This window comes from Pavona decussata, unplaced genomic scaffold, assembly GCF_977016875.1.
Source record: "Pavona decussata unplaced genomic scaffold, jaPavDecu1.1 SCAFFOLD_51, whole genome shotgun sequence".
NCBI classification, from domain to species: domain Eukaryota; kingdom Metazoa; phylum Cnidaria; class Anthozoa; order Scleractinia; family Agariciidae; genus Pavona; species Pavona decussata.
Genome location: NW_028145473.1, coordinates 5,195,001 through 5,218,731, shown reverse-complemented (window position 1 = coordinate 5,218,731; position 23,731 = coordinate 5,195,001). Strand labels below are relative to the sequence as shown.

The 23,731-nt window shown below is 40.2% G+C and overlaps 1 protein-coding gene and 2 pseudogenes across 4 annotated transcripts; all 3 read left to right on the top strand.

The window, feature by feature from the left end:
- The first annotated feature begins 9,718 nt into the window (after nucleotides 1-9,718).
- On the top strand, nucleotides 9,719-12,105 carry LOC146481209 (uncharacterized; annotated as a pseudogene).
- A 3,913-nt stretch (nucleotides 12,106-16,018) lies between these two features.
- Nucleotides 16,019-17,745, top strand: LOC146481208 (uncharacterized). 4 transcript variants are annotated; one of them, XM_085108875.1, is made up of 3 exons: nucleotides 16,019-16,250; nucleotides 16,860-17,012; nucleotides 17,235-17,745. In XM_085108875.1, the coding sequence occupies exons 2-3, from the start codon at nucleotides 16,961-16,963 to the stop codon at nucleotides 17,405-17,407; spliced, it is 225 nt and encodes a 74-aa protein (XP_084965001.1). In that variant the 5' UTR covers nucleotides 16,019-16,250; nucleotides 16,860-16,960; the 3' UTR covers nucleotides 17,408-17,745. The 4 variants fall into 3 exon arrangements, 2 of the variants coding, with proteins under 2 accessions (XP_084965001.1, XP_084965000.1); XM_085108874.1 differs by lacking the exon at nucleotides 16,860-17,012; XR_014864542.1 differs by lacking the exons at nucleotides 16,019-16,250; nucleotides 17,235-17,745 and adding an exon at nucleotides 16,608-16,770 and having other exon boundaries at nucleotides 16,860-16,901.
- Nucleotides 17,746-18,114: 369 nt separating this feature from the next.
- On the top strand, nucleotides 18,115-19,980 carry LOC146481207 (uncharacterized; annotated as a pseudogene).
- Nucleotides 19,981-23,731: the final 3,751 nt, after the last annotated feature.

Genomic DNA, 23,731 nt, shown 5'->3' with positions numbered 1-23,731 from the left:
GGGTCACCCTCCTAGCCGGGCCAACTTTTCTCCATATAAACACTTTGGCTCGCCTAGCCGGGTCAACTCCGTCAAGGCGAGACAATCAGAGCATGCGCGAGCTCTGTTGTCATTGGGAATGTGCGAGTTCAATGCCACCGACTTCAACGCCGACAAAGTCAAATTATATGAAAAGGTATATAAATCATTTGGCGTTTAGTGTTATCAAGTCATGCCACAACAAACACTTGTATCTCAGTTTTGTGTGATTACGGACTTAACGACAGGCGAAATTCAACGCGAAAAGAACTTGAAATGTCACGCGGCTAGATTCAGTCAACCACGACTTGTGTAGCCTTCGCAAACCGATTTTGCCCGCGAAGTTTTAACTTCAGAATTGTTTAACTCGGTTTCAAAAACCATAGGAACCAGAATTTCTTGGGTATAAAAAGCCAACGTTTGTAAACTTAAGAAAAACAACCGATTTGATTTGCAGACTTCGAGGCGTTTTTTTTTTCGCATGTTTTCATGATCTCTAGACGGTGAGCTCTTGGCTCGGGCAAAAGGGTCAACTTTTTTCTCATATAAACGCTCGCTAAAGTTGACTCGGCTGGGAGGGTGACCCTCTTGCCCGGGACAACTTTTCTCCATATAAACGGGGCCTTAGTAGGAGTTGGGGGTGGGGGTTCCCTTATAGCTTAGTTCCCGCGCAAACTTTTTTTTATTGCACGCATTCCGCTGGCCAACTGGAATGAAATCTTCGCTACACTTCACCGTGAGGCCAGCTGTGTTATCATAGTCCCTCGATGGTGCCGCACATACGTTTTGTCGTCGTTTAGTAACTGTCATCGATCAGTAACATGGATTGGGAGGAGGATTCAGACAAAAGGTACGTGGAATGCTTTGCTATTCATTTTCAGTTTTTACGGTCAGCATAAAAAACACCTTGAATATAAATGCCTAAAGCATCTAACCTCAAGTCCGTCGCCATTATATTAAATACTGTTCCTCAGCCCTAGCTTTCCGAACTGTTTGTACCAGCACATAAAATACGTAATGTTTGATTTTCGATTTGGCCGCTTTTAATCTTATGGTGTCAGTCTAACCAGACATCTCGTTGTCTAAACAGCTTAATAATGTTCTCTTGCGATTTGTAAAATCCACACGTGTAGTGCTGCAAAAATAGCTTGGGAACCAAACGGGTAGTCCGGAGGTTTGCTCAGAATTTCGAATTTCTAGCTGTCGTCCTGCAGCGCATTTCACTGAAGACATTGGTACCTGTTAACATTTTATGTCTCTCTTTATCTTAGTGTTGAAGAGATTTCATTATTGATGGAAGATTTAGAATCTCCTTCAAAGAAGGACCGCCGAAGCCATGGGAAAACGCTGTGAGTTCCTCTCAATTAAAAATCTGTCAATTCGTGATATACATGGATACGTATGCTTACTTGATTTATTTTTCTTCATCATGTACTGTACAAGGCATAATGTGACAAACTGCACCTATTTTACAGAATTTGTTGCTGCAAAAGTTACATGTTAATAAACTTATGTACGCGGCAAATGTTTTCGGATTTTTGCTTCGCTTCATTGTTTTGGCGCGAAGACAGTCCGCTATGATATGTATTAAATTTCATTCAACACGCTAGCTTCGAACAGAAAAATAATCCGAAGGTTACACTCTAAATTGTAAATAAATTACAACGGGTTCCCGGTAATAACATATTTTTTAAGGTTAGTTCCATTCGATTCAAGGGCGGGAACTTTTCAATGTCAATGCTGAAATAACTTTGTTGCTGCGCACGTGACAAAAATCTTCTTTTGTTCGGATAGCATTTCATATTCCACTGAAACACTATTGGTGGTTTTCATCTCACACATCGTCACGCAAGTAAAAAAATAAAATCCTCGTAGAAGAGTCATACATAAACAACGTGTGAAAGCCACAGGGCTGTGCGATATCTCATAATCGAGTTATTCGAAAAATGTACCACGGAAAATTACAGAGTTTAGTATGGGACGCCAAGTTGGTGGAGCACTATAATACCACTAACATGGCGGCCGGAAACCAGCAAGAACATCTGGAGTTTACCTTGGACATTTCTCTCTGCTGAACTTTCACACATTGACATAGACGCTTCTATTACATGTTAGCTGATACACGAGGCAAATCGTTTTTTCATGGACGTGACATGTTTAGAGCAGCAATCCTTCTGTCACGCACTGTGCAAAAATCTAAAATTCAAACTGCTCTATTTTTAAAACAACGAATGCTATCCTGCTGAAAACAAGCGAGCCGATTGGAATTTATGTTGTCTTTTATGTGATGAAGATAAAAACCCAAAATTGTGTTTAGTTATGAATTTCAATTTTTTATGACATCATGTGCAAAACCAAGAATTAATCCGAGAGTTGCGCTAAAATAACCCCAGCTTTTCGACCAAGTGAAATGTCTAATCAATTTTGCAGAAACTAACCGTAAATGAGACTGATTATAAAAATACGAGATCCAAGTAGTTTAAACAGATCACATCACTGATAATCTTTCAACTGCATGACGGCGAAAAAAACCATTTTCAAGAACCGTGAAGCCTGAGAATTGAAATTCTCTATCGACAAAACGCCGCGGTTTTAAAGGTTTACTCGGCATATATACAGAGTGTTTACCATTTGCCTAAAAAATCCAGAAATTTTGGCTGGAATGTAAATGGTAAGGCGATTTTGGTTTGCCCCACCGGAAAATTTCTAAAATAAACGGAACGTCTCCAGAGGTAGTCCAAGATTCCCAACCGGAATATCCGAACGGAAATTTGTGTTCCAGTTGACAATTTTCTACCAGTTCCAGGCCATGCGCCAATTTTGAACTAGTTCCAGACTCTCTCTATAAAAATGGAGTAAAATGCGCCAAATGGTAGGTGTATAATTCGCATTAGCAAATGTTTAAAATTAGGTTGGTTGACTTATTCTACAGGTTTGCTCATCACTTGGACTTTTCTGAGGCAAGTTTAGTTGCAGAACCGGAGGGCACCACTCCTGATTATTACAAAGGAAATAGATTGCTGCCCATAATACCTTTGAAGATCCTAGGTGACTTCAGCAACAACGGCGTTCTACCATTTATATTGAATGCAGAGAAGTCTCACCCCAAGTTAATCGCTTCAACCAACCCAGTCCGTGTAGAAAACAATGTTTGCTTCCTGGTGGATCTCGACAAACTGCAGGAGCCAGAAGACATACTTTCAGATGATCTCGGCTCCTGGAATCAAAGTAAAACAGCCGTGAAGAAGTATCAGTTAAAAACCACTGGAAAGAACGACTTTGTTACGAAGATAACAAAACAGGCTGACTACGCGGAAGGGGGACATAGCGTCTTTCGCAGAACATTTGTTAACAAGAGCGATGCGTCACTAAGAAAGACCATCGTTAACGTGGTTCGTCCTGAAGGGAGTCATCACAAATTGGTGTTTGTACGTTATTACTTCGAAGGAGCTCCAGAGCACATAATACATCTGAATCCTCATGGAAGTGCAAAGTCGGGCTGTGCGATCCCGTATCTGAGGACATACAAGAGCACTGTGTCAAAGATGAAGACCACTGTGGCCAAAAACAGGGCCGGATTGAAAAGAGTCGTTCAGCAAATAGAAGACGAAGTGGGTGGACGTCAGCACTGTAAGTCTGTTGGTCAGCTACCACGAAATGAGAGGCAAGTGAAGTACCTGAAGAGCGAGTGTCAGCCGCGGAAGGTAGAGAAAGATCCTATTTTCCAGATCACAGAAAAAATGAAAGAGGAGTCTCAAGAAGGGGAGAAATTTATTCGAGCCTACTCTTTGGATGACGAATCTCCAAAGGTGATCTTATTCACAGATGAGCAGTTGGATGACATTGCTAACTTCTGCTGCAACGATATTGATGGCCATAACTCAATTCTTTATGTGGATGTAACTTTCCAACTGGGCCCATTTTTTGTGTTGGTCACATCGTACCGAAACACATCGCTTCATACCAAGAACGCTAATCCCCCCACATGCCCAGTCATGTTGGGGCCAGTCATGTTGTGCATGCTTAAGGATAAAGCAACCTATATCACACTGTTCCAAAAGATGACGGCTCGCATTCCTGGTTTAAAGGCCTATCTACAAGCCTATTCCACAGACGGAGAAAAAGCACTTCGTGAAGCCCTAGGGCAGGAGTTCGAAAGATCTGTTGCATTTCTCTGCAAAATTCATGTGAAACAGAACATTAAAGACCAATGTTCGAAGCTAAAGATTTCGAAGGCTGTCACTAATGTTGTCGTTGATGACATATTTGGCACCGAAGGGCTTGTGCATGCCTCAAAGGAAGCTGAGTATTGGAAAAAACTGGAGGAACTCAAACAGAAGTGGGATAACTTAGAACGCGAGGACACAAGACGAGATTCGCGATTTTCCTCATACTTCACCAGGCACAAGGCAGATGAAATATGGTATCACGTAACAGCCAAGGTATCCAGAGATGCAGGATTCGGCGATGAAGTGCAGTGCAACAACGTATCTGAGTCTGGAAATGCTGTAATGAAGCGGTGGCAGAATTTTGAGGCAAAATACATGAGCACTTTTGTGGATGATGTAAAGGAGCTGGTGGACAAACAGCGCAGTGATGTACAAAGGGCGTTCTTGGGACTTCACAGTCCTTACATCGTACGAGAAGAATATCGAGATCGTGTCAAGTCGAGTGAGATTTTAGATGCCACTCCAGAAGAGCGTAAACTCATCATGAGCTCTGTGAAAGTTCTTGTTGACCCGACCAGGTACAAGCAAGTACTCAGCTACCGCACAACGCCGATGCGACAAAGCAGTCTTTTCGAGGAAGAAGATGACTCAGGCGACAATCTTTCATGCATATTTGAATTCACTGTTGGTGCTGACGATGGCTGTACAAACACTGGGTACATTAATAATCTGACAGAAGAACCAGCAAAAGGAGGAGACGCCTGCACAGTATCGGGATGCTTGGAGGATCTGCTTGATACTTTTACCAGGAAAGATGTGAAAGCTCTTGCAGATGAGGCAAACAAACTCCAAAGTGAGGATGCCATTCGTGAGGGATTTGACAGTGACACCTTCTTTGTGAAGAGTACATCTACCTCGAAACCTCATATCGTCAAAAGAGTGCTAGGTTCACGAGAAGGAGCCGGTTATTCTTGTGATAAAGAGTGTCTTGGTTTTGTGTCACGAAAACTGTGTGCCCACACTGTTGCAGTTGCCCATTACAGCAACAATTTACAGGAATTCGTTTCCTGGTTCAAGAAAAGCAGGCGTAGCCGAGAAAATCTGACGTCGTTGACAACATTTTCCGTGAACAAAACTGCAGGGAAAAAGAAGTCCAATCAGCAATCCGGGCAGCGTAAGAAGTCACCTGATGTGATGACAAGCATGGCATCATGCCACGGCACCCTCGGTGATGTAATTGCACAGACTAACGAAGATTACACAACCATTACCACATCTGCTTTACGTGTGACTCTTAGAAGGAACAACCCCACCAAACCGTCAGTTGATCCCACCACCAGCACTCCGTTTGAGCTCATAGAAATCAAAGGCAAAGTTCACAAGTGTGCAGGTTGTGGGGGCCAACTAAAAGAGGGTCCAGATCCTTATCTGGTGGCTGAGCTAGACCAAGGACTGTGTTTGCGCCATAGAGAGCACGATTACGTATGGATCAAAACCCAGAATTATTGGAAGAAGACTTTTGATAATAAGCATTTTCATGTTTATCGCAATTGCCTGGTGGGACGAAATCCCAGCTTCAACTTCGAAAGTGTACGAATGAGTATCCCATTCACTCTGAATGCTGCACAGCTTCAATTTCTACAGCAAAGGCTCAATCCTTGTGGTTAAACGTTTGCTCTGAATCTGATATCAAAAAAGGATAGAGTAAATAGTTAAAACATACTACAAGGTATGCAACGGTCTATACTGCGCAGACTCAGGGTTTGCCAATAATTTTGTTTTGAATTTGTTGTTATGATGCGCTTTGTTAAAGGCAGACATGAGATGATAAATCCTGCGTCTTCAGGCCCGGCTAAACAATCCAACATTTCCATTCAGTATTAGTTGGATGTAAATATTTGATCGTTTAACCGCCTCTTCTAGTGTTGCATTTGAATGGCTTCCATGTTTGATCTAAATGAAACATTTTCTTCCAACATTTTGTTTCACAAACGAACGTTTGATTATTGAACCATCTCTCTCCAACAAAACACGCGCGAGCTTGTTAAAGGAAGCAATCACAAGCGAAATGTCTACACCTCACGTCGTAATTTTAGCGGTAATACACACAAAGCGTTCTATAGGCTCAATTTGTTTGATGTTTGACACAACATTGTTTGATCGTTTAGCCGCCCAACGTTTTGAGTGACAAAAACAATCCAGCATAATGTTGGATCCTTTAGCCGGGCCTTAATTATCTAGCGATTGCACGAAAAATACACAGTGATCAAATAATGTGATACACAGCACCTTCCTATCAAGTAACAGTTTGGCCTAAAATGCCATTTTGCTCATACATATTCTCATAAATAATTTGTTTTCGACCTGTCTCGACGAAATATTCCAGTCCAGAGATTGCGCAGTACAGAGTGTTGAAACGTATTCTGGGTTAATATATTACAATAACACCCGAAACATGGCTATGGTGGATTTCTGACTTTGTTTTTGCCAAGTAACGTTTCCGACTGTTTCGAGACAGTACAAACGGCTGCAATGGAAACATTGCCTTTTGATTGTCCCCACCGAAGGAACCTCCTCCCCCGATGCTGAGGGTCCATGAACGTCAAACATCATTTCTTGTGGGGCTAGTTAAGCGTTGTGTTTATGTAGCTTCTTGATTTTCTAAATTAAGTGTTCACACAGGATGCCAGAGCTCTTTTGCCCGGGTACTGGCGGAAAATCATCATGGTGCTCTCTTCAGACTCCAAAATATTATAATATTGTTCACATTCAGCACCCCAGTACAGTATGTACGGATTTCAGTGGTTTGTGGGTAAAGTGTATCGGAACTACGTACAAACGCGTGTCTACACGGAACTCGGGCACCAAAGTGAGCACTGGTTCCCAAAATATGGAGTGGGTACTCGAAAAGTATGTGTGTTCATACAAGAGTGCCCAGCGAGAATCCTACTCTAGCATCCAGCAATTCAATCGATTAAACTGAAATTTTGTGCATGGCTTAACCCGTTAAGAGCCTAGTCTTCCTTGCCGTACAGTACAGGTCATAACAATCATGGATCAATAAAATACCTTGTCGTTTGGACGGTATTCCAGCAAAAATAGGCTTCACATCGACGAAAAGTCATCCATATTGAAAATTCTCGATATTTCCGCACCATACTGTTAAAGAATTGCATCTGACGATCCCAATTTATCCAAAAACGTGTCGAATGATATTTTTTGCATTGGATTGTTATTCGTACCCAGGTCCTATTGGTTGTAAAGATACGAGCATAAATATTCGGAGCTGGGTCTTAAAGGTTTAACTTTGCTGAAAATATCATTACACAGATAAGAAATGTGTTGTCTTTAAATTGAGTTATTATCACTGACAGCCGGGGGAGATGTTTCCTGGAGGAGGGTACGAAACCCACTAGCTATGATAGGCGCCTTATTTGGCGGCTGAAATAGAGAGTGGTAAGAGGTTCTGTGTTAATCCCCGGAGCCTGTTCTTTAAAAGCTCTAAATCGAAAGCCTTTTGATATCTCTCTCTTCAAATCACGTGGCATGTTAATATTTTGTTTATTCTAGGCTCTCACATAGTGGGTAGCGGGGAAAAAACGAGTGAGTAATATTAAAAAAGCGGAATTGAGCATTTAGCTCTCTCCGTTAATCACCACCCCTATCGATACCCCCCCCTCCCCCCCTCATCTCGGGGGCCTGAACTGGCTAGTTCATATTTTATTCTGCGCATGTAAACACCGTAATTAGAAAAGCAGAGGAAACGCGTAATTTTTTTAGTGTGTTCAATTTATTTAAAATGATTTAAGCTGATAAATCTATAAATCTATTTGGACAATGAAGGTAAAAAAATAGAACGAGAGATCGACTGTACCTCACGGTATTGTTTAAGAGAGAAAAATAAAATGATTGACATTGTGAACCTGCTTGCATCTCGTCTCTGTTCGGTAAAATAAACACGCACAATACGCAGTACGGAGAACTGACACAGCATTTGGCATCTCAAAAATATTTTTACATTATGTGTCTGAATGGGAAATGAGCTTTACCGTCTTTACCGGTAATAAAAAGTTGTCCCTGGGATCAAAATAGGAATTTGACGGTATTCGGGACCAAACATATTTGTTTGGGATTTTTTTTTTAAGAAATTAACCACCGGTAGGCCATGGCCTACCCCATGGCCTACACCATGGCCTACCCCATGGCCTACCCCATGTTTTGTCCGAACCCGTTTTGGTAAGAGTACATGAATAAACCTAATTGAAATAGGTGTATGTCATGAAATTTTAAAATCCCAAGTTTTCTAAAGATTGGATCAGTATGTGCATAGAAATGGGTTTTAGCTATAGTTCTCATCATTCGTTTCTGAAGAATTTCAAGACGAACAAGGTTAGATTTGTAAGTGGAGGCCAAAATTAAGTTGCAGTAAAAAAAGTATGGCTGGACTGGTGAAAAACATAATGTTCGCAGAGATTTTGTCAACAAGTAGAATTTAGATTTGCGAATTATTCCGATAGACTTTGAGACTTTGTTAGCCACATGTAAGATTTTGGACTTCCGGTTTAAATTTTCATCTAGAATTACTCCCAGATTAATGATCTTCTCATAAGCTCTTTCAGTTTTAACCTTAGCAGAAATACACCACCGAAATATTTTAATGATTTTTGTATAGAAAATAATCAAATTCATAATCATTATACAAGGAAATCGAAAGATCTACACAAAAAGTTTAATAGCACAAATTTTGGTATCTATTCTACACGTAATAAGAATTCTATTGGTACAACTTCCAGAAATTGTAAGGCAGCCTCTAGCAGGGGAAAGTTTTGTCCATCCGATGATTACCCTCAATCACCACCTTGTAAAAAGACCCAGACTTATAAAAAGATCCAGGCTGGGTGGCAGCATTATAGTGAGAATGAAAAGCGGTATGTCAGTGTACGACTTGCGAAGGGAGGAGGAACAAGGGAAATGTCTGTTCCAATTCAAAGTTCATATGTCGACGTGCTTAGCATAATGAAAGAGATTTATTTCCCTGATGGGATGTCCACATTTGGTTAAGCGGATATAATGACATTTAAAGTTGGAAACTTTAAAGGCGAAGAAGTAGAGGAGCAGTTCACACTGGCAAAGTATATTGCTAAGTACAAACTTACAAAGTTAGGCTTTACCTCTTGACCAGGACCATCGATGACAACGACAGTGAACTATTGAAACCAGTTTTTGGCAATGGACTGGACACATTTTCTGATGGTTTAGTAGGTACCTCTGATGAAAGAAATTCATTGAGGAAGAACAGGACTAATTGTTTCTAGATTCTTCAAGAAGAGATCAAGAGAAAGAACAAGCAAAAAAGGATGAGCTTCTCCGTCGCCAGGAAGAATTTGCAATTCAAGAAAGTCTGCGTGAGACAAGAGAAATGAGGGTGCCAGCTGAGCCTGACATAAGTGAACTGCATGTGAAAGTATCGATGAGACATAACACTGGGTGTTATTACACGCAAATTTCCAAAGAGTGACCATGTAGGAACTATGTATGACTGGGTGGGGTCACCCAGTTTGACCCCAGAGTATTTCAGCCTTTCTATGGTTGGCAGCATGAACCTCGACCCTGCATTGCCTATTGAAACTGTGGACCAGGCAACACTGTCGATTCATGAGTGTGATGAAAGCCCACTATTCCTAGATCAAATGGTATGTTTCAATGGATTTGGGGCGCCATCTGAAATCCCATCTGAAGGCAACATGTGGGAGCCTGTTTCAGAGAAGCCACCTCTTGTGCTGCTGGAAGAAGATGAAGTGTAAGTAGTAGTCTTCATACCTTCCTACTGTCAGGTCGTTTAATTTCTAGGCGTTTCTAGGTCTTCGACACAAGCTATATGTACTGTATGATTATAGAGTCTTTTTATAGGCCACATTTGATATCAGTTTTTAATATGACTCTGAGGATTTTTCGGAAAACTCCATTCTATATTTTGTTTCAAATGGCTTTCTTTGTCTTGAAGTCTCTTCTTGGAATCACGAGACAAAGGAAACTATTGAAAACAAACTATATTTTTTCCTGAAAGCCACAGACACATCTTTGAATTTTGATATATTGAACATTTCTTATTATCCAGATATCCACCACTATTTTGTGGGCCCAAAATTACCATATGTGCTTGTTTTCTAACAAGTAAAACACTTGAAGTTGGGTGAAAGCTAATCAGTTTTACTTGTTGTGAATATTACGAAAGACACTCCATCAGGAAGTTCTGAGGATAATCCAGTGGCACTCGAAAGCGGTTCTGTTGATACAGCTGGACGACGATTCAGGGAAATGTTAAACAGTCTTTACTTAGCTGACAACATGAAGAAATAGGAAAGGAATGAAGAGGACATAGCTTGTGTTTATGACGTATCTGTGTCCAATTACGGTCCACCCATTTGTTGATACCGCCAAAGCCATGAGACTGATAAAATAGATGGGATGTTCTACAGTCCTATAAAATTGTTTTAAGGAAATTTCCCTAAAAGAAGCGAACATGTGCATCCTCTCCTCTCATTCTTGAATCTTAGCACTCCTCTTAAACACTTATCATTACTTATGGGAGGAGGTAAGATACACCTTTCGTGCAAAAGTCTAGTTTTGTGACCCGACAACATTTGTTCACAATTGTAGCTTACCAAATACACCAATTGAAGGCCACTGTATTCTCGAGAGCTTCTTGATGTAAAGAGAAATTACACCCGCTTTCAGTGTTATGTGCATAGCGACTACCTTTTCGACATGCTATGTAACCTGGCCTGTGTCAAAAATGTAAGCACAACTGACTTCTTTACGGTCACACTTGACTTTTAGTCATGAAAGATGGATTTATTTGAAATCTAAGGCTATCAAGAAGTCATTCTGTGAGAGATAAATCGACTGTTTTGAATGTTTACATCTTTCGACATCAAAAGCGGTAACGGCCCAATTCTACCGGACTTCACTATTGAGAGCCAATTGAATTTACTAAAATCGTTTGAATTATTCCGTAAATCGGGAAACATGCGAAGTCCACAATCGTGTTCGTTCGTTTAAGGTCAGTAATTATCATTATTTTGTCATTTGTTCCACTAATAACTGGAAAACATTACCAGTTTCACAGTTCAATGATCCTTAAGCCATTTACATAGCATGTCGAAAGATGTCCCCTATGTACTTAACACTGAAAGAGGGTGTAATGGGTAATAGCAAGTAATGGCAAGTAATGTCAATTTATGTTTATTTAGGACTTGAAGCAAAGAAGAATGGATGCGCTCGATAAGTTGTCTGGTGTAACAAACGTCTGGGTTCATCGAGAGACTGTCATGTGTGACCTTCTCAAAATGTACGAAAACACAAGAGAAATAACACAGCAGCTTGTCACCTTTTCTTTCCACAGAGAGGTTGGGATGGATCTAGATGGGCTAAAGAGAGAAGCTTATTCTCTATTCTCAAAGCAAGCCCTGGAGGACTACTTCGAAGGAAGTTCTACATTTGTTCCGCGAGTAAGTCCAGAGATTGAGTCCACGACGAGAACACTTAGACGCATCATATCCTCACTGGTATATTCCCTGGTATATTCCCTGTTCATATCAACAGGGCATTTATGGTGGCTACGCTCTGTGGACGACAGGCAGTCAGTGATAAAGACCTAATAGAGGCTTTCCTGGAATACATATCAGAAAATTAATCCCAGGAGTTGAAAGCAATCCTAACACAGTCAGACCAAGGAGAGCTCTCTGGTGAATCTTGTCAGTTTTTGCTGGATTTAGCCAAGCAGCTAAGTCGCAAGAAAGTAGCAGGAAAGTCGCATCTAAGTCGAAAGAAAGTAGCAGCTAAGTCGCAAGAAAGTAGCAAGAAAGTCACAGCTAAGTCGCATGAAAGTAGGAAGTCGCAAAGAAGTAGCCGCTAAGAAAGTCGCAGCTAAGTCGCATGAAAGTAGCAAGTCGCAAGTGAAAAAAAGAGTGGGAAAAGTGTATGTCGCTTTGAAGCCACCGTTTTTTTTACATTTTTACACTCCTTTGATGTCTTGAATTTGAATATATGCTCAAATTAATAGGCGGTGCAACATTTGCAGCTTAATGTTGTTGATTACAAAAGAGAAGAAAGTTCTGCAGTGGATACACCATCCCAGGAGCCAAATGTTGGTAATTGTCTTATCATGATTTGTTATCTTCATAACGAATGTGACTTTATTTAGTAAACCTGGATTACACAACAGTATGTTCTTCTACTTATAGGTCTTGCCTGAAGTTAGCTCTCACTAAATTTGCTTTCGAGTTATCTTGTCAACAGGAAGGGTCTACTTGATACTACAACTGTCACTCTTAAACTATTGCAAACTGAAAAAATCTGTAAGTTAACAACAAACAAAAATTTAGGATAGTAAGGCATTAAAAAAAATAACAACCAAAGAATTTCTTTCAGAGTATGTGTTGGTCACTAAAACCATTTGGTTTTACATTACTGCTGGACAGACTGTGCAGATGTCCCAGATAGTGTTAATTTAAGTTCATGTGACGTCCTTGTAAGTGCTCACAATTCAGACTTGGACAATAATGATTATTCTGGCCCAGGAGAAACTACACCAGTGCAGTATGTTAATGGTGCATGTAACTGGCTAGAATGGGGAATATTTGGATTGGCTTAGAACACCCTCCATCTAGTCCAAAGATAAGGACACTGAATTGGTACACTGGTTTAATTTGTTAACTTATGACAACCGGGTTGCTACATGTAACTGGAATTTAGATGAAGAAGAACCTATGAGTGGTATTATGGAATAACCCAATTCAAGTTTCTTGCTCTCTCCAGAAGATCATGCTAAACTTTCGAAAGACTTTGTGATTCTTGAGCTACGCATCCTTACCAAGAATTGCGAGTTATTCAGTCAGTTTGCCCATATGGTTCGTTCTCACATTCCTCTCCAACACAGCTAGGAAATGAGCCAGCTGCCTGAGATTGTAGGGCTTAACTTTAATTGTTTTAATTATGGTCTTGTCTTTATATCTGTAAGTGATCATTGTTATAAAATCTTCTGAGTTCATCAACATCATATTATCTGAATATGAACATATCATAAAACATATATTTTAATTGCGGATGAAAGATTAAATAGGAGAAAGATACTTTAAGTTAGAACGCAACTTAAGCAGTTGAGAAAAGGAACCCTGAAACAAATTCAGGCTTGAATGGGATTTAAATCCATGACCTCTGCGATGCCCGTACAGTGCTCTACCAACTGAGCTATCAAGCCAACTGGGAGCTGGTCCCGGCTCCCAGTTGGCTTGATAGTTCAGTTGGTAGAGCACTGCACCGGCATCGCAGAGGTCATGGGTTTCAATCCAGTTCAAGATGTCAACCTATCATGAGGGTTTGAAGCCCCCTTAAATTAAAAAAAAAATGGAGGAGCTCTTTTTGAATCTTTGTAAAAGGTACACTTTTTCAATTTATTTTTGCAGGATCAGATGAAAAAACTTTGGGGTGTTAATGCCTTTATTAAATCCATTTTTTCCATTTTGAAATCACTGGTTATCCTTGTAATGTGATTGGCTCTCAGTAGTGCCATTTATTCACGAATCCCACTATTTTTTGCTCTAAATCGCCTCTTTTTCTCAGCCAATGAGAATGGGACAGTAAAGCACAACAGCCAATCCGATTTCAAGGCTTTTTTAAAACTAACCAATCACATTGCAGGAAAATGAAAGACAAAAAAAGCCATTGTTAGGCAAATTTGGCAACTTTTGTTGCCAAAACTTCGCTAAGTTTGAAAAATGGATGAATATAATTACTTACAGTATCTAAATGATGATGACCAGCTCCTCCAGACTGAAATTATACTTTTCCAGGAGTCGTTTCCAACTTTCAGTATAGTTTGCAACGATTATTTTGGCGATCTTTCTTTACCATCTGCTAAAGAAGCTCCGTGTGATCCCAAGTCCAGGAAAACAGAAACAAACAAAGAAAACACAACAACTCCAGAGGCAATTGATTAAATAGACGTCTTGAGGTTTCCTATAGTGTCAAGCGATGAAATACAAGAGCTTAAGTCTGTTGCAGTGAATAAAAATACGTCCGCTCTACAAAACAGTGGATGAACGTGTTCCAAGGCTGGACAAAGTCCCGCCATCTTGAAAATGTCAGCATCGAAACAATGAAGCCGGAAGAACTAGACACCGTCCTGACAAAGTTCTACGCCGAAGTAAAATAAAAAGGGACGGAGATGATTACGAGCCAGAATCACGGACAATCATGCAAAGTGCAATTGAAAGTCATCTTGAGGACAAAAACCATCCACTGAGTATTGTGCGATCGAGAGAGAGCCAGCTGGATGTTCGGGATTTCCACCAAGCTTTCCTTCGCAGTTCCAGTACCGCATGGCAGCCTTCACTTCTTCTGGCAACCTCGTTTCATCGCCGAGTTACACAGGTTGCACGTTCAATTTCTACTCTTAAGTGTCCCTGACTGAGAAAGTGGTCCAGATGTTGGAAGTAGGGGTCAACCGAATTTGATGAAACTTGCTGCAGAAGTTTGCCTTGGTGAGATATTCCAAAAGCTATTTGGGATTTGTTTTCCAACCTTTGGTTTAAAAGTTTCGGGGGGGGGGGGGGGGGGGTCCCATTTGGGGCCTTCAAATCAGTGAAAATCCTGCTTTTGAGGGGGCAGGTTTGTCCTAGTATAAAAATAAACACATTAAACATATTAAAAAAATTTTGCATAGTGTTTTTCTACTATAAATACCCTTTCAGTTGATATGCAAGGATTCGGCATTAAGGCATCTGACTGTGTGGGGCCTGGTGCTAGTTTTGGCCAAATTTTAAAGAGAAAATTACCACCAAAAATTGCCAAAGTTTAGCAGTTGATAATTTTTAACTGCCAACTTAGCTGAAACGGATTCTTCTGTCAGGAGTTACTCCAATGTAAGTACAACCAAAATCAACTGTGAAAAAATTGGCTAGCTAAATTTAAGGGGCTTTAGCAAAGCATTTTAGAGTCACACCCCCACAAAATTTACATATTACCAAAAGCAGCAATTTAACAATCATGGTGGCTTTATTTATATTTTAACATTTCAGTTTGCTTTGTTAATGCTTACTTTACTTACAAAGTCTGTGATAAGCAATAACTGTGTGATTTAAAACTACCTGGGACCCTTAAATTGCCTTAGAACTGGCAAATAGTACTCACAAAATCAACGTTTGTTCTACTTAAACGGGAATATTCGTAGAAAGTAACTGGTGGGAACTCAAATAACTAAATAGGCGGCATGATAGTTATACTGACAAGCATAACCTTGCCTGCTTACCTTTATATCACTTTATATTAGCCATGTTTACAGTGGTAAGGCTCCTTGGCTTCGAGAGAAATGTCTCCAAGGTTCTTTTTATGTCAAGAAATAGCCATATTCCTGATAATTGACAGCACCTTACAGCCAATTCATGATGCCCGATGAACAGTTCTTGTTGTATTTGTTTACAGACAAGTCCACAGCCTGATGTATGTACAGAGAATGCTTTCTCAAGCCACTGGGTTGTTTAGGCAGCTCTTTTCTTTATCGAAGATTTCGATATTCAGCTCGTGATTGTGTGTATGTAATATTATGCACATTTTGTGTGAAAAGGCAGAGATATTCTCTTTGTCGGTACCTGCATCCTTGTAGCCATAGGCGATATTTCTACCTCCACATTTTATATTGCTACTGTACAGTAAACGAAATTTCACTGTTTGTTCCCCCATCTTGGATGTAGGCAAAGAAGGACTGGGTCGGTAGTTGTTCCCAGTCTTCCTATCAACTGCTTATTTGTTTACGAGCACCTGTCGATGTCGGAAACGATAAATCTTGTGGGAAGGAAAGGAAAGGAATGGCGTTTTGTTCTTTCGGGGGGCCGGGGGAAGACAATCCATGTGGTGCTATAGAATGGGCAAAACAAGAAAGTTCCATGGTACCATTGCTTAGCTGTAATGCGGATATGAGCTTGTGGCTTAAGGATAAATACAAAGGTTCAGGGGCTTCAGGGAGCAGGGGACGTCCTGCTGACAAGGGTTCGGGAAGTGGCGGTAAGAAATATATTTCACCCTTCATATATTCATATATAAGAAATGTCAGGATGACATTTCTTAATGTACTTTTAATATATGTTCGATTGGACAACTTTCTGCAGTTGGCATGCAGTTACGCCTCATTCGCGTGACCAAATGGTTACAATCACAAATCTTGCCAACTCGCTTTTCTCGCCGTGAAAGTTACATTGTAAAAGCACTTCACTTTAGAGGTTAGAAGGTTTGTGTATTAATACATAAATAAACTGTGTATAAATGTTTCCATGATGATTTAGTTTTCTCTAAGAGGCCTTTTTTTGGGAGGGGGGGGGAATTAGTGTTATTCACATGGAACTGATCAGGGAGGCCGAGTTGTTTACATGTGTTGAATCAATATTTTTCCCTTTAAGCATATGAGGTTTGTGAATGGGAACTAATATTGAACCGTGCAGGGATAGCGTGTGATAATGTAAACGCAACGGGACTTGCTATCTGCCCCAAACATCGTTATAAACTTACAACGCTGTATAAAGCAAATGTAAGAAGAGTTAACCACAACCACTTTTGTATTTTTTAAAAGTGATAACTGGCTGATAACCGTTAATTTTCGTACTGTTGTTGTCATAGGACAAGTGCTGTCATCCATTTCAAGTAAATAGTAAAGGCCCTCCAAGTATAAAGACACGTGTTAGCAAAATGCTGAACACCCTCGAAGGGTGAACAAGACCATGGCCAACACGATCTATAAGAAGACAGGGATTGTTGTTGCTATAGGCACAGGTATCCCAGAAATCTCCTGCTGTAAAATCTAAGTTATTTTAACCCTTGACTTGTATACAGATTTTTTTTTGGGGGGGGGGGGTTATATCCAGGGCGGTATGCGGTATAAACACCCGTTTTGAAACTAGAGACTAACATGCAACAGTATCAGTACTCAAATAAAGCTGTTGACGATGGATAAAGTTCAAACCTGAGATGCTCTGTCGTTTCTGCTTTATTCAGGTGTTTCTTTAGAAACGAGTATTGCATTGCAACACTGGGCTCCCTGGAATCTCCTTACAGCAGATAAAGAAGGCAAGAAAGCACACCCAGGAGCAGGGGCCAGGGGAACCGTTGCCAAATTAGAAGATTTTTCGATGCAGACTAGATATGAAAAAGGTGAAGGATTTCATTGACTTTATTTCGCTATCTACCTTTTTTACAAGATGTTGCATTTGGCACAAAAACACTAAAGCTCAATTCTGGGGAATCCATTCCGATTCCAGCTCTTATACGAACTATGACCACGACCAAGATTGTATACTTGTATCAAGAGGAATGCAGGCGAGAGGATATGGAGCCTTTGAATAAGCGCACTTGTTTTCGAATAATGGAGGTGTGTATTGCTTCAAAGCAGAAGTCTCTGCAGGGCCTTCATGATACCGCCACTTCAGGAGCAGAGGCATTTGAAACGCTAGAGACAATTGTTGAAAATCTCGCCAGAAATGGAGCAGGTGTGTCATGGGGTCGTGAGATTGGGAGGCTCTAACTGCAGGCAGACAGTACCTTAAAGGAGACTACAAGAGTCATTTGGGACCAGACGAATGTTGTGCTGACCACTGCACAATCTTCGCTCTATCAGATCCAGAAAGGAAGGAGTTTGCTTCTCTTTGTGACCACAACCACAATCTGTACTGTTCAGTGTGCCAGAATATAAAATATGTTCTGAAAGATATAGAAGAAAAAATTGTGAAGACAGAAGAACTTACAGAAGACCAGAGAGAAAGGGCCAAGTGGAAGTTTGAGCATGCAGTTACTGATATCGAAGCCTGGAAAGCTCATCTTCTCAGGGCATTCCACCAAGATCAAGCGAGGCAAGATGCTATAAGCCAACTAGACGAGGAAACGGTCCTAATAATAAATGACTGGGCCATGAACCTGTTGCCAATGAAATTCAGAGAGACGCAATTACAATGGTTTGCGAAACGTGGCCTGAGTTGGCATTTTTCTGCCGTAGTTCACCGGTCAGGTCACCGTGACTGTCAATCTGAAGGAAATGGTGAGCACACAATTCACACGTATGTGGCGGTTCTTGATAAGTGCAAACAGGACTGGTTCTCAGTGTCATGCATCATTGAAGAAGTCCTTGTCACCGTAAAGGAAACGCACCCATCTGTGTCAAGAGCTGTGTTACGGAGTGATGATGTGATAATGCAGGTTGCTACCACAGCGCTCCACTGTTATCAACTATCAATTCGACAAGAAAGCAAACTGGCATAGAGGTTGTACGCTACGATTTCTCAGATCCATAAGCAGGGAAGGACCCTTGTGACCGGAAAATTGCGCCGTGCAAGCAACGACTGAGAAACCACGTAGCGGAAAACAATGACATAGAAACGGCGGAAGACGTGAAGAATGGACTACAATCTCCACCAGGTATTGCAAACACTCGGGTGGCAGTTTGCAAAATTGACTCTTCCAAAATGTCAGCAGTCGTTGGGAACAACAAGATTCCAGGTATTACTAAATATAACAACTTCTCTTTTGGCGAAGATGGCATTCGAGTCTGGCAGGCGTACAATATTGGCGCGGGTTTGAAGATACAAGACGTCCAGAACAAAAATGATGTTTCTGGACTGGAGAGAGTGGGCGATTGGAGCCATGAAGTGACGAAGAAAACCAAAGGCAAAACAAAATCCATAGCTCATAATGGTGATCTCACGAGCACATATGCCTGTTTGGAGCCAGCTTCCATTTTGACGTTCAGCACACTGGAAGAGGCTGATGAACATATGGATACTGGACGTCATGTCATGCTGCCCGAAAAGGAAAATGTATACGACACCATCCGAAGACAGTGGGTAGCAACAACTACTTCAATCAAGGGGAAGAGTGAGAAGATTGGGGCCTGTCGATACATTGACCATGACACTACAGTTCAAGAGAAGGCTGGTCAGGGATGGGCTCTTAAGAAGCAGAAGGCTACCGTTCGAATTTCACCAGCAGTCAAGCAATACCTCGCCCAGGTTTTCAACGAAGGTTCCAAGGAAGGACAGTCAAAAGCAAACCCTGCTGACGTTGCAGAAGATGTAAAAATGAAGTTCGCGAGAACCGAGTGGCTGGAGGCAAAAACTATCAAAGGATACTTCTCTTGACTGCCTGCATTGCAAAAAGGCCAAGAAATAAGCGAGGAAGAGACAGGCTGTCAAGATGTGGTGGTCGAAAAAGAAGAATTCCTTAAAAATTTGATACATGAAGCTCATGACCAAATTGGTCTTCAGCATCCTCTAATATATGAGGGCATCAATCTCTGTGAACTTTTTGTTGACAGCAAACTCGATCGTGCATTGCGAAAGTTATATTTATCTACTTTGAAATGTATGTGTGATGTATTTGGCGTGGACGCTGAGGGTCCAGCTACCCGTAAAGCGTCATTTATCAATCCTATTTTCGACCTAGTAAGATCTTGCCAGTGCCAATGAGCGACCTTTGAATTCAGTTGTTTAGTTATCAGGTAAAGATGCAAAACCCAGTGCTGGAATTTAGACTACGAGCAGGTCCTGTAGTGGTGTACATTGATATCAAATATCTTAGTTCAGGAGGCTCATAACGAATATATTATAATCCCGGGATAATCTCGACCCAGTACCCCCGCGCCAAGGCCCAAAATGGCGGTGACCAAAGAATGGCAAGGATGTAAGCATGTGATGCCTGAACTCATCTTCTATGCATTGCAATCCAGTAAAGTGATGTGTGTTTTATCCCTGGAGAAAATATGCCTAAGATATACATGTCCTACGCCAAATGTTTATAATGATTCACCTCCAACGAGTACTCCTGACTAAATTCGATAAGAGGCTGCGGTGCTTCAAAACAACTACATGTAAGTAGCTTCTAAATTGCATCAGACTATTGTTAAATATTTAATTGTCCAAAAAACTGAGTTAACCTGACTATCAGCCAAAGTGCTTTAGGCCCAGGATGATTCCTTTTCCATGATTTGTAGGAATGGATCCGGAGCTGTATATTTTTTCATTTACTTTGGACTAATTTTCCTCCTTGCTAAGGACCTTCGAATAAACATTAACACAGTTATTAAAGGTAAGCAAGCAAGGTTATGCTTGGAAGAAATGTTAGTATAACTATCATGCCGCCTATTTAGTTATTTGAGTTCCAATTAGTTGTTTTGTACGAATATTCCCGTTTAAGTAGAAGAAACGTTGATTTTGTGAGTACTATTTGCCAGTTCTAAGGCAATTTAAGGGTCCCAGGTAGTTTTAAATCACACAGTTATTGCTTATCACAACCTTTGTAAGTAAAGTAAGCATTAACAAAGCAAACTGGAATGTTAAAATATAAATAAAGCTGCCATGATTGTTAAATTGTTGCTTTTGGTAATATGTAAATTTTGTGGGGGTGTGACTCTAAAATGCTTTGCTAAAGCCCCTTAAGTTTAGCTAACCAATTTTTTCACAGTTGATTTTGGTTGTACTTACATTGGAGTAACTCCTGACAGAAGAATCCGTTTTAGCTAAGTTGGCAGTTAAAAATTATCAACTGCTAAACTTTGGCAATTTTTGGTGGTAATTTTCTCTTTAAAATTTGGCCAAAACTAGTACCAGGCCCCACACAGTCAGATGCCTTAATGCTGAATCCTTACATACGAATTGAAAGGGTATTTATAGTAGAAAAACACTATGCAGAAATTTTTTTAATATGTTTAATGTGTTTATTTTTATACTAGGACAAACCTGCCCCCTCAAAAGCAGGATTTTCACTGATTTGGAGGCCCCAAATGGGACCCCCCCTGAAACTTTTAAACCAAAGGTCGGAAAACAAATCCCAAATAGCTTTTGGAATATCTCACCAAGGCAAACTTCTGCAGCAAGTTTCATCAAATTCGGTTGACCCCTACTTCTAACATCTGGACCACTTTCTCAGTCAGGGACACTTAAGACATAAATGGGAAGAGCCACAGAAGAAGCCAAGGGCTTACATCATTGAGTCAGACGACGAGGATTAAACTTTCAAATGGACTGTTTTGTTTTGCTAATGACTTGAGCAAATTTTAACCCCTTTAGATGGACAAGTTTTGCCTTCGTTACACTTTAATGACTTTTTGACACATGACGTTGACATGTAAGTCTTCATGTTTTCAAAATGAGATGTAAACGCATTTCCGGTTCTGCTTTTCGACAAACCGGCTAACGGTTTAATAAACAATGGTACTGACCAAAATCTTGTAGTTCTTCTATTTAGGCTATTAAATCGTGCGATTTCAAAATGGTCGTACAATTTTGGTCTGAAATCATACTTGTGATTTCAAATAGAACTCGTTTGATTTTGAAATCACGCGTATGATTGCAGACAAAATTGCACTCCTCTCAGTTCAATGACCATTTTATATCTAGAAAAGCGGAAAAATTCTGGAAACCATTTTATGTCACCTTAAACCGTGATAACTACTAGTAATGCATTTTGCTCATCCAGCCAAAATATTACTAACTAATTTCAGTCGCTGACCCTATAGCCAATAATAGGGTTTTCATACCTTTAGCAGTCTTTCATTAAAAACAAGAATGAATACCACTGGTACAGTGTTATTATTGGATTTTTTACAAAAACTGAAATTAAATATAGCAGCCCTCAGCCACAACTATAAAGACCTTTTTTCACATTTTGTTAACTTCTGTTCTTCGATGTGTATGTACTGGAGTAGGACATTAAGGCATCAAAATAGCAGCTTATTGGTGTATGTACCAGCAAGTAGTTTAAATATCATAGTCTTAAAATGTTACGCAATCATATTTCTTCTTATTATTGGAATTCTGTGTAGAAATTATTACTGTTAGTATTCACTGCACCTGTTGATAAACAGCAAATAATGGTAAGGAAGGTCCCGCTAAGGGGAGATGTGCCTTACTTTACTATTGATCTTGGCTTTCTTGGTACAGGTCTGTTAATACTACACAAAGGCAATTATACACTTTGTAAATATGCTGTACACTCAGAATTGGAATTTGTTTAATAATGTCATCAACAGTGCACACAAAAATCACATCAGAGACTGTATCTTCAATAATACGGTCAGATAAGCAAGTGATTTGGTCAATGTTTGAAAACAAACCCCAATGCTGACTTGATTTTATGACTTCCTGACGCATCCTGATGCACGCTTTCCTGGATCTCTTTTAACAGAACCTTCAGTGCTCTTCTATGACTGTCACTTACACTTCTAGACTTTGAGACATCATAAGCGGTTTCAAGAGACATCTTTGTTACCATACCTCCTCTAATTTGCTGACAGTCTTGTCCACATACACAATCTTCAGCACACACATTGCATCAGAGATGTTCCTTGAGTTATGTCTTAAAAAAAAAATCAAAAATTGCCTTCTTTGGCAGGCGTTACACTTAACATACTTCAACATATCTGGTGTACACTGGCAGAGTTCTTTTCCATGAAACAATAGAGAGCTTAAGCATCAGACATTCTAAAGGTCACGAACACCAACCAGAAGTCTCTACAACTAGTTGGCATATATTGTGCATATCATCACGTCCTCGTGGCGAGGTCGTGGATGGCAGAACGGATGATTTGGGGTTTTAGCACAAACATGAGCAAAGTTGGTGCTGAAAAATGAACGGTGCTGAAAAACTAAAAGGTAAAAAATTTGCTTGTTTTCTAGTCTGTTGGTAACATTTTAACAAAAGCGATGTATATATTGCTCCCAATTTCTGTCTGTTAAGTTTTGGAACTAGACGAGCTCAATCTCATTTTTGCAGGTACGATGGCAACTGATCTTCCTTCTTCAAACAATCCTGTATTGTTTCTATTTAAGCTTACGTTCAACTATTCATCACTTACAGCATTGAGGACTATTCGGTTCTTTTTGTGGCTGATTTGGCTCCATCTTTTCAAATTAGTTCATTTTGTAGGTTAGGCTTGTGCTTATTTCAATGCCATCTCTGGCCTATTTATTTTTATTAATTCTCAAACGTTCTTAAAAGTGTAACGTGTGGACTATATTTAATCTGCATATAGAAAGTATATTAATTTACTTCATCATGATTTTATCAATTGACCAATGAAAATTTGTTTTTGCTTGTACCACACATGTATATACATAAATATCAGCCTGGAGTACAGTGTGAACTTGGACCTGAAGGCAGCATTGGTAAAGTGTCCGGTGTAGCATCACGAATGTGGAAGAGTCTTCCGCAGGACCGAAGAATGGTAAATAGTTACCATACACACGAAAAGGCGTTGGTGAAAATCAAAAGTTATTGAAAGAAGCAACCATTTTCTTTTTCAAATAAAGCATACAAGCTCATATAAAATGGCTGTGCAACGAATCACAGTACACAATATTATGAAAATGTTAGGAAAGTACATCATAATGTATTGAGTTTTCCCTCCACCACAGAAGGGTTCTCAGATTGACAACCACTCCTCTTGTAATTCCAGATCAGTCTTATTTATTTAGAATGGGAATAGCCCTGGAGGGACTCCCGTATAA